This window comes from Capricornis sumatraensis, chromosome 2, assembly GCF_032405125.1.
Source record: "Capricornis sumatraensis isolate serow.1 chromosome 2, serow.2, whole genome shotgun sequence".
NCBI classification, from domain to species: Eukaryota; Metazoa; Chordata; class Mammalia; order Artiodactyla; family Bovidae; genus Capricornis; species Capricornis sumatraensis.
In genome coordinates, this window is record NC_091070.1 from 127,136,359 (window position 1) to 127,147,039 (window position 10,681).

At 37.1% G+C, this 10,681-nt stretch overlaps 1 protein-coding gene across 1 annotated transcript in view; it reads right to left on the minus strand.

The window, feature by feature from the left end:
- The window catches only part of MAN1A2 (mannosidase alpha class 1A member 2), a 151,218-nt gene extending 140,807 nt beyond the window's left edge, over positions 1 to 10,411 (minus strand). The window contains exon 1 of the mRNA XM_068965043.1: positions 10,110 to 10,411. Coding sequence (XP_068821144.1) covers positions 10,110 to 10,411 — 302 coding nt within the window. The remainder of the gene's footprint in view (positions 1 to 10,109) is intronic.
- Positions 10,412 to 10,681: the final 270 nt, after the last annotated feature.

The following is a 10,681-nucleotide window of genomic DNA, read 5'->3' on the forward strand; positions in this document are numbered from 1 at the left end:
TTGCAGAGCAAAGGAAACCTTCAACAAAACAAAAAGACTACCTAATGACTAGGGAAAATTATTTGCATATGATGCAATGGACAAGGGCTTCAATCTCAAAATATACATATAACTCAGAATCTAACAACCCAATCAAAAAATGGGTTGATGACCTAAACAGACATTTCTCCAAAAGACATACAGATGCCAACAGACATGAAAAAACGCCCAACATTACTAATTATTAGAGAAATGCAAATCAAAACTACAATGATGTATCACTTCAAACTGCTCAGAATGGCCATCATTTAAAAATCTACAAATAACAAATGTTGTAAAGAGAGAAAAGGGAAACTTCCCACCCTGTCAGTGGGTATGTAAACTGATGCAGCCATTATGAAGAACAGTTTGGACGTTCCTTGAAAAACTAGAGGGGCCGTATGATTCAGCAATCCCATTTCTAGGCATATATGAAACTCCAACTTGAAAAGATACACGCACCCCTATGTTCACAATAACACTGTTTACAACAGCCAAACATGGAAACAACCTAAACTGTTCATCAAAAGATGAATGGATAAAAAAGATGTGGTATATTTACATAGTGGAGTATTCAGTTCAGTTCAGTCGCTCAGTCGTGTCCGACTCTTTGCAACCTCATGAATCGCAGCACGCCAGGCCTCCCTGTCCATCACCAACTCCCGGAGTTCACTCAGACTCACGTCCATCGAGTTAGTGATGCTATCCAGACATCTCATCCTCTGTCGTCCCCTTCTCCTCCTGCCCCCAATTGATGCTTTTCAACTGTGGTGTTGGAGAAGACTCTTGAGAGTCCCTTGGACTGCAAGGAGATCCAACCAGTCCATTCTGAAGGAGATCAGCCCTGGGATTTCTTTGGAAGGAATGATGCTAAAGTTGAAACTCCAGTACTTTGGCCACCTCATGAGAAGAGTTGACTCATTGGAAAAGTGGAGTATTACCAAACCATAAAATAGAGAGTGAAATAATGCCATTTGCAGCAATATGGATGGACCTAGAGATTATCATACCAAGTGAAGTAAGTCAGAAAGAGAAAGATATATCACTTATATGTGGAATCTAAAATATGATACAAATGAACTAATGTATCAAACAGACTCACAGACATGGTTTTCCAAACTTACCGTTACCAAAGGGGAAAGTAGGTGAGGAAGGGATAAATTAGAAGTTTGGGATTAGCAGATACAAACTACTATATATATAAAGTAGATAAACAAAATGGCCCTACTGTCTAGCACAGGAACCTATGTTCAATATACTGTAATAAACCATAGTAGAAAAGAATATATAAAAAACTGAGTCACTTTGCTGTACACCAGAAACTAACACAACACTGTAAATCAACTATAATTCAATTTTTTTAATATATATATACTTTCATTAAGGGTCAAATGAACATTAAGCATTGGAGAGACAAAAATAATTAAAAGACAATCATCTGTTCACAAGGTAACCATGTTCTGTTGGGAGCAACAAGTAAGCAAATGACTGTAAATATGCAATCAAGACAATATATGAGAAACATAAAAGTACATGGGAAAAAGACTACCCAAAGGCAGGAAAAGTAAAGGAATAAATTTGTCTGTGAAAGTGAAAGTCACTCATTCTTGGGTATTGGCAATCTAAGATGTTAATGGGTAAATTAATATTAACCAAAAACCTATAGATCAGAGAGCACTACTACAAAATAAGATTAAATGCAAATCAAAGTAATTCAAGCACAGATTTATAATACTAAATAATGATGACAAAATCAAATCTTAGACTACATATTAAATAAGCTACATAAGTCTATGTAAATATTCATAATATGGAAGGAATATTCTGAGATTGTATGTTTGATCCATTAGTAAGAAAAATCAAAAGAAATATTAATAAATAAGAGTAAATAAACATTTTATAACCCTAAAACACTTGTTATAAAACCCAAAAGAAATTTTGGAATGATCATTACAGCTTAAAGCAAATAAACTATATTTGAACAAATTTTATTTCCTTAAAACATTTAACTTCATCTAATAAATAATGCTTACTTATTAACATTCAACTTCTGAGGCACTGAACAGCAAGCAATTTCTAGTACATGCTGACCAACATGAAAATCAGGACTTACACCTTGGCATTCTGCATTTTAATCATACCATACTAGTTCTTTTTTCATTTCTCAGAAAAATGAAAAACATACTGATTTTATAGCAGTGATTTTATAATGTAAAAGCAAAGTCACTGTCACTTTGCTTAAGATCAAAATTAGACTCTAAATAAGAGTACACAAATGTCATCTGGTAAGCAGCCCTAAAATAGTCTCTTCCAAATTACTATTAATACTTATGAAAAATGTAGAAAAGAATAAAACTCAGGCTATCAAAGAAATAAGAGCCATTATGTCAGAATCTGGAAGAATTCTTCAGTAACTTATAACCATATCTTACTCATTAAACAAAAAATGTCCAAACTACACTGCCCCAACTGTAACTTATCTCAGAGACCTAATCATAAAATGGGATAGAAACCTTCATGTCGTCAGAGCGCTGTTCAACTTGCCTTCCCCACAGTATCTTCCCAATTCTTTCCTTATTATCTAACTAACTAGGCTATATCAGAGAACTGCTGGAGAATAGGGGAAGCAGGATGAAACACTGTATTCTAGCTGGTAAGAGAATCTCCGTAGCTGTCTATGATGTCAACTGTACCCAAAACTGTAAAATCTACTCTAGTGCTACAAGTTGAGAGGACTAAAGATACTAGAACAGAATAAAATAGACTGAAAGCTATATAAATCACTCTGTCCTCCAACTATGGAGCTCAAACAGGTATTCACTTAATATATAAGCAGATCCAAAAAAAAAAAAAAAACATCAAAGACATATACACCACAGATTATTGATAAATGTCAGGTATAATCTGATCTTACTTTATTCACATCTGAGTAAAGGGAAGTGGGCCTTAGGAAGCATCACTACAAAGCTAGTGGAGGTGATGGAATTCCAGCTGAGCTACTTTAAATCCTAAGAGATGATGCTGGATGCTGTTGAAGTGCTACATTCAATATGCCAGCAAATATAGAAAACTCAGCCACTGGCCACAGGACTGGGAAAGGTCAGAATTCACTGCAATCCCAAAGAAAGGCACTGCCAAAGAATGTTCAAATTACCACACAATTGCATTCATCTCACACGCTAGTAAAGTAATGCTCAAAATTATCCAAGACAGGGTTCAACAGTACGTGAACCATGAACTTCCACATGTTCAAGCTGGAATTAGGACAGACAGAAGAACCAGAGATCAAATTGCCAACATCTGTTGGATCACAGAAAAACCAAGAGAATTCCATAAGAACATCTACTTCTGCTTCATTGACTATGCTAAAGCCTTTGACTGTGTGGATCACGACAAACTGTGGAAAATTCTTCAAGAGATGGGAATACCAGACCACCTGACCTGCCTCCTGAGAAACCCGTATGCAACTCAAGAAGCAACAGTAAGAACAGGACACGGAACAACAGACTGGTTCCAAAGTGGGAAAAGAATATGTCAAGGCTATATATTGTCACCTTGCTTATTTAACGTATATGCAGAGTACATCATGTGAAATGCCAGGCTGGATAAAGCAGAAGCTGGAATTAAGACTGCTGAGAGAAATGTCAATAACCTTAGATATGCAGATACGCCACCCCTTTTGACAGAAAGCAAAGAGGAACTAAAGAGCCTCTTGATGAAAGTGAAAGAGAAAAATGAAAAAGCTGGCTTATAACTCAACAATTAAAAAATGAAGATCATGGCACCCAGTCCCATCATTTCACGGCAAATACATGGGGAAACAATGGAAACGGTGACAGACTATTTTCTTGGGCTCCAAAATCACTGCAGATGGTGACTGCAGCCATGAAATTAAAAGACCTTTGCTCCTTGAAAGCAAAGCTATGTCAAACCTAGACAGCATATTAAAAAGCAGAGACATTACTTTGCCAACAAAGGTCCAAATAGTCAAAGCTAAAGTTTTTCCAGTAGTCACGTATGGATGTGAGATTTGGACCATAAAGAAGGTGGACGCTCAAGAATTGCTGCTTTTGAACTGCAGTGTTGGAGAAGATTCTTGAGAGTCCCTTGGACTGCAAGGAGATTCAACCAGTCAATCCTATAGAAAATCAGTCCTGAATACTCACTGGAAGGACTGATGCTGAAGCTCCAATACTTTGGCCACCTGATGTGAAGAGCCGCTTCATTAGAGAAGACCCTAATGCTGGGAAAGATTGAAGGCAGAAGAAGGAGACAAGATGGTTGGATGGCATCACCAACTCAATGGACATAAGTCTGAGCAAGATCAGGGATTTGGTGATGGACAGGGAAGCCTGGCATGCTGCAGTCCACGGGGTCGCGAAAAGTCAGACACAACTGAGTGACCGAACAACAGCCAAAAAAAAGGGAAGTAGGAAAAATAACCACAAGACAATTAGGGAAATATATTACAAGGAAAAACCCAGCGGACTTACAGGATAAAATAAATGTGCAACCTTTCTAAAACAGAAGCACTAAACCCTAAAGAAAGAACAGGATGCAGGGAGAGGAGGCATGGGAGATGAGATGAGGAAAGGTAATAAGAAAGCTACACTCATAATGGTGAGATATAAAATCTCTACTCCTGCAACAGAAAAGTGAATCAAGCCCAAAATACAAACATAACATGAAAAACTTGAGGAACTCTCACTACAGCATGCTACAATCTGGACTAGCCGTATGTCATGTTCAAAAGCCACATGACACTAGTGACTACGATACAGGTTTAAAGTGACGCTAGTACAATGTCACACAGATAGTTAGTAAAACCAAGATGCAACTTTAAGTCCTTCTGACTCCAGATCTTTCCTTTTGAGTAAACTATCACAAGTTAACATACACTCAACCCCAAGAATTCAATTTATACTTGCAAAATTTTGACTGGAGGATGAAATTTATTGGTAGTTCAAATAAACATTTCAAAAAACAAAAACACAAAGCCCATTTATGAATGCCAACATATAAAACAAGTCAGTGTCAAAAGTGAAAATTAATAAGTAAAATTCTTATTAGACAGGCCTGTTATGTACACAAATTATGAACATGATACTTTATGTATATCCATGTATATTTATAATACTTCATGTATACTATAACCACTAGCTAAATGTTTTGGTTACTTTAAAATCACAGATGCTAAACATGACTAAAATCACAGATGCTAAACATGTATCATGAACACCAAATGATACATTCTATGTCATTATCATCTGGAAAGTATATATTGTTTGAAAACTCTGTATTATTTATGAACCATTTAATGGGAGGGAACACATAGGTTTTCTCAGGAAAACACTTTATCTTAAATTCATGTAATATCAATCACATAAAGTATTAGTTAAATATACTGTATATTTCTTAGCAATCCATAACCATGTCACTTAGAAACAGTTATGCGAGACTACCTCCTCCTCCTTTAGACTCCGTATTCAACCAACCACCAGTTTCCACGTAACTTAACAGTTTGAATGTCTCTTGAATCAAGTACTTTTCTCCACTAATTTCTCTCCTCCACTTTCACCACTGTGGTCTAAGCCAATATTCTCTGTGATCTATGCTCTCCTAACTGATTTCCTCCTGTTCCCCTCCAACCCAGTGTTTACACTGCAACCAAAGTGATTGTTTATATTGTTTTAATATTAAATGATTATGACAGTTCCTTGCTTCAAAGAAAACTCTTCAATGACTTCCCACAGTACTTAAGATCAAAATAGTTAACTAAAAACTCTACAGAATTCTGCCTAGGGATTCCGAACTCAACAACAACCAGGTTAAATATTGATTCATTAAATTTACTTATCTGGCAACTTAACTGAGGCATAAAATGAGGAGCCAATGCCCTTCTAGAGGGAGCAGCAGCTGCCTGGATCCAGCTGAGCACTGCCATCTGAAAATACAGACTTGGATGTTGCTATATCCTCTACTTTTTCAAGACAAATTCGAAATCCAGACTTTGTGTGAAATTTCCCTCATATGTCAATGCTGGCAACTCATTCAAACTTTTCAAACATTAAGGAAGCCGAATATGACTCCTCACCTAGTCTCTTCACCTAGCCCCACACCACTAATCTCTATATGAGCCATACTAGCCACACAGAGTATTTCTCAGATCCTCAACAATGCTGAAACCAACCACGATCCTGCACAGCCCTCCAGGGCATAAAACCCTTTTCTGTGTCCCATTCCTTGTTTGTAGGAAAAAGTCTTTCCACTTCCATGACCTTTCCTAAGTCCACAGGGCAGATTCAGTTACTAACCAGGGAAGTGAGGGAACAGCAGAAAGAAACAACACAGCAGTGATCAGGGAGGTGCCTAACAATATAACACATATCTCCCAGTTCTGACAGGAACTAGGGCCTCCATCCAGGTGGAAGACAGTATCTTCAGGCTGAACACAAGCATACTCTGGCTCCAACCTTAATTGGTTGGAATCAGAAGGCTGATGACAGATTCCTAGAACACCACCCTGTTATCTCACCACCAACAGATTAAGAGGAAGTCACACACCCTGCAGCCCTCTCTCCAGAAGTTTTGCCTATAAGAACTCTTCCCTGAAAATTACCAGGCGGTTTGAGTCTTTGGAGCATGAGTTGTCCCATCCTCTTTGCTTGGCCCTTGCAGTAAACTTTTCTCCACTCCAAACTCTTAACGTTTGTTCGGCCTCATTGTGCATCAGGCACATGAACTTGGGTTCGACAATAATACTACTTAGGGCTTTCACACATGGCATATTCTCTGCTTTGATCTTTTTTTCCCCACAACTCTACCTGACTTAGCAATCTCCTACTTGTAAGCTTCTGAACAGTTTCCTCAAAAAGCCTTCCCTGTTCCCATTGCCTGTCCCCCACTCCACAGGCTAACTCACGTCATTATGTGCTCTGACAACACTGAATGTATCTTGTAACACTCATCACACCCAAAAAATAAACTTGTTCATTTAACGTCTGTCATCCCTTCCCACCCCTCCCCCTAGGTGGGAAGTGCCATAAAAGCAGGGCCCAATACACAGCAGACATGCAATACACATTTATTGCTAAATAATTTGATGATAAAATATTCCTTTAGATAATAAGGTTCTGGTGCACCTTTAAAAATAAATCAGCACCCAACTTGTCAGAAACATGTACAATATTTAAAGGTACATGTAAGTAGACTCAGAATTAAAATACTCAAAATATAATTATTAATAATAATTGTTAATATTTACTGAGCATTTACTAAATGCTAGGAACTACACTGAGCACTCTGCATGCACTATATCTCGTTCAATATAACAATCTGTAATCCAGAGGAAGCAACTAAGACACAGAATTTGAAAATCTGTTCCAAATCACATATCTAATCAATGACAAAGTAGGGTATGAATCCATGCAGTCTGACTCCTTAGCTTAAGCACCAAACTACTACACTAAGTAATTAAGAAAAGCCAATTCAACAAGTATCCGTAAAATACTGTGAATAAGAAATAATGGCCAAGATTTACTTTCCATTACTTCTCCATTAAAGTAAGGCTCCTCATCCCTCTATCCTACACTCTTCTCCACACACACAAAATTAAGATAAATCATTTGTACTTTCTCAACTAAGAAAGATGATCCTATGACCACATCCAAAACAGGCATGAACTTAGTTACCATATGTATCTGTTAAAATGACATCTTCCTGAATTACTTTTAAATATGTTAATGTTAATTCAGAAAGACAGCATTTTAACAGACAGAGGATGAGATGGTTGGATGGCATCATCAACTCAATGGACATGAGTTTGAGCAAACTGTGGGAGACAGTGAAGGACAGAAAAGCCTGGTGCTGTAGTCCATGGGGTGGCAAACAGTTAGACACAACCAAGTCACTGAACACCACCACTAATGTTTATACATTAATGTTTCATATTTTACATTGAAATTTGATTATTTGAATGATATATTATTTGGAATGTATTTAGTTGCTCAAATTAGAAAAATTACTTATAACTATACACTGTTTTCAAATATGGTGACAATCAATATAAAAATAAACTGATTTACTACATAAAATATGCTCAGAGATAATAAATGGCAATCCACTCCAGTACTATTGCCTAGAAAATCCCATGGACAGAGGAGCCTGGCAGGCTGCAGTCTATGGGGTCCCAAAGAGTCGGACACGACTGAGTGACTTCACTCAAGACCTGAACTCTATTCCAATTCGTGCTTTCCAAAACTCAAGAACCAAACAGATTTGAATAAGTGTCTCACATAAATGATCTGTCGTTCAGACTCTTACTACCCAAAACCTAAGATATGGCTCACTCGCCATACCTTGTTAAGAGAATTCAATAACCAATCTCTCACTGCAAACTCAGAAATCCAACAGTTTTGTACAACAAAACAAAAAGCATATGTATTCTACGGCTATATAAATTTAAGAGTTCTTGTTTTAAGAGATTTAAATAGATTTTTTTAATGTGGAAAAAATGCACATATTGCACATATATGTATTTTCATTCAAATTTGAAATTTAAACTCCACTTAACAGAATTTTTCTATGTGAACATTTTTAAACTAGAATGTGCCACATTTCTTAACTTTTAAACCAATTTAAAATATAAAGGAAACTATTAAGTATATGACAAATAAGTATAAGAGAGTTAAATAATGTTAATTTGTGGCTTCAAAGAACTCTGAAGTCAGTCTTAGCATCTTTTTTAAAAAAAATACTTATCATTATAAATACCATGGGAAATAAGGTTTTCAAGGAAAGCAGTACTTTCAGTGTTAATTTTTCAGCAACGTATTTCACAGATCACATCAGATTTTTCTCAAAGTCACAAACAGCAAAGGAGAAAATAAAAGAAACAAATGAAAAGAGTACAAAAGTTGAAGATGACGGCAAAAATTTCAAATTAATTTGGTTACAGACGAATGGTATGAACTAATTTTAGAAGTAACTACTCCATAAGGTTCAGCCAAAACGTCAAAGAAACAGCAAGCAAAGAACTAGACTGAGAAACAGGAAAAATAAGCTCTCATTACAACAGTCCATATTCCTAAAGTATTTAACTTTGGATAACATTTGAACACAAGGTTTTTCAAAAACTTTGTGCTTGAGGAAAAGTTAAAATTAACATCAATTGAGAACAGAATATATGCCTTTTTTTTTTAAACATACTCAAAAATTAATTTAAGAAATACAGCAAAAGGGGGAAAGATGGAGCACGGGAAAAAAGAACAAAACAAAACTGTAGGTTTGAACACAGCAAACTACTTTCCCAGATTCTTCTTTTGATATAATAAAAGATTTAAAGAGCGCTAGAGCTCCCATTTTATCCTAATTTGGATACATTCTTCCAAGAGCTCACTTCAGATTTAGTGACTGGAAAGAATGTGAACCCTTTAATTAAGCAAATTTCAAGAGTTACTTGACACACACTACCTTCCACATGGAAAAAAAAAAGGTCAGAACAAAATTATATTTAAAAACATAACCAAATCTTGTCTACAAGACTCACAAAGTGAGTGACTTAAGATTCAGTGAGGTCTTTAACTTAACTGATTGCACACAGAGCACCAAAATATATCTACTGTGCCTGTCCTACTAAAATGCTTAAGCTTCACTACTGAGGTTAACTACCAGCCAGAGAACGAGGGCCCTTTGAGAGACAACAAATCCATAGAATGTCAGGATTCCATGGATCTATTTCACAGGGTGGCACAATGACACAAAGCAACACCTTCTTAATAAATGAAGGCATGGCCTATTTCACTATTTCTTCAAGTTAAGTTTTCATACCTCCAATCCCAACTGTTCACATCAGACCCAACATCCCTGAACACAAATGTTCCTCCTACATAAAAGGAAGGAGCTGGACGTTGGATGGGGCTCTGGAGTCCTTCCAGTTTGTGGTTCTCTATTTAACTAGTTGTGAAATCATAATTCAGCTCTCACAACTTAGGGAAAGTTACACTTTACTGCCAAAAAATAACAGATCTGATGCAATAAAGCATACCTCGCTCTGCCAAACGTTAATACCAGAACTTCTGAAATAAACAAACCTGTGTCTATGCTCATCTGGTCCATGGATCAGGAAGATTCCAGGGTGTTTCGCCCCTTTGCCGGCATCTACATGAGGAATTAACACATCTTCCAAACCCAGATCAAAGCGTTTGTGTTTTGAAGAGTCTGGAAGAAAGAAGAATGCCCCAAAACACAGGGTGATGAAGGCACTTAGAATAAGGAGGAGGATAAACTTCTCAGAAAGTCTCAAGGTAGCCCTGTGATGCGGGAAGGAAGGCGGCCCCAGGTTCAGCGGTGGTATCCTTCGTCCAGAGAGGGGTAGCAGCGCTGGGGTAGTCATCGTTTAAGCTCTTGGGCAAAATATTTCATAAAGTTCTCATCTTATATCAAACGTACGATACATTGAACAGTCTTCGGAATCTTGGCAAAAATGGGGAGATTCAATTTTTCTCCTTAAAGGACTGTTGTGCTTTTCAATAGGGTACCTCTTTCACGCTCATTCAATTACATGCGGAAACGCGTGTGGCCCCAAAACGATCACTAGTTTAAGTCCTGTGATATTTTCTTTTGCCATCCGGCTTTCGGTACCTCACCGGGTGATTACAAGTCT